Here is an 892-nt window from a genome sequence, read left to right as displayed (position 1 = left end):
TTCACCTCTGATGCTCACTCCTCTCCTCGTCCTTGCTTTAGTCCTTCCAAGAATTCTCCTGGTACACACGTAACAGCACCTGCCAACCGGCTCAGTGTGGGCCCGTGATCCTTTATGAGCCAAACAGGCTTGAACCTCATCTGCTCATATCCCCAGGCAGTTGCACTATACTATGTCCACCGGCTCCTTGGGCTTGTTCAAGAGCCAGCAGGCACTAGCCAGCACGCTCTGTTGGGTGCCCCCACAGAGCACGTGCGATTCACCCAACCCTCGCTCTCCTCCCAATCACACTTTGGCTGTCCCCCAGCATCTGCAGATGTGCAGTTACCGACCTCCTCTAGCAAGGTGGGACTGACAGCTTCTTTGTGGGGCTCTGTCCTCGCTTTCTGATGCACACCAAACAGGCTCGCCCCTCACCCACACCTGTCTCTGGACAGAGCTGCACTGGGTGGCGCCCACTGCCTCCCTGCTAGGCCCATGGGCACCCTGCTCTGCCTCCCTCCGAAGCACTGCCCCACGCTCCCGCCCCCACAGCCCCTCCCCGGGCTCCCAGTGCCCTTCCCACCCCAAGGGGTGACCCGCAGGCCTGGCGGCGGCGCGGCTCGGATCTGCTAACCATTGCTACTCGATATGCCTCTTTTCTTCACCTTGGCAACCGGGTGGTGTGTGGTGGTGGCGGCGGAGCGAGCAGGTGCGCTGCTCACCACCAGCCCATGGGCCATGTCCAGTGCCTTCGCCATCACCTGGGCCGGGTACCTGCGCGGGCACAAGAGCGGCAGCGAGTCAGCGCCGCCGGCGGCAGGGCCCTTCCCCCTCCCCCCTCTCCCGCCGGGCACGGCCTCCCCGCGCTCACCGGCAGCCCAGGAAGACGTAGTTGGCCCAGACCATGGAG

General features: G+C 63.8%; 1 protein-coding gene across 1 annotated transcript in view; it reads right to left on the bottom strand.

The window, feature by feature from the left end:
• CDKN2AIP (CDKN2A interacting protein) overlaps window positions 1–888 on the bottom strand; it is a 17398-nt gene extending 16510 nt beyond the window's left edge. The window contains exons 1-2 of the mRNA XM_019521885.1: window positions 854–888; window positions 617–756 (exon numbers count right to left, since the gene is read on the bottom strand). Coding sequence (XP_019377430.1) covers window positions 617–756; window positions 854–888 — 175 coding nt within the window. The remainder of the gene's footprint in view (window positions 1–616; window positions 757–853) is intronic.
• Window positions 889–892: the final 4 nt, after the last annotated feature.

The sequence above is a fragment of the Gavialis gangeticus genome, unplaced genomic scaffold (genome assembly GCF_001723915.1).
Source record: "Gavialis gangeticus isolate Ggan-Ray unplaced genomic scaffold, GavGan_comp1, whole genome shotgun sequence".
Taxonomy (NCBI): Eukaryota; Metazoa; Chordata; order Crocodylia; family Gavialidae; genus Gavialis; species Gavialis gangeticus.
The sequence above is the reverse complement of the archived record's forward strand: the minus strand, read 5'-3'. Positions and strand labels throughout refer to the sequence as shown.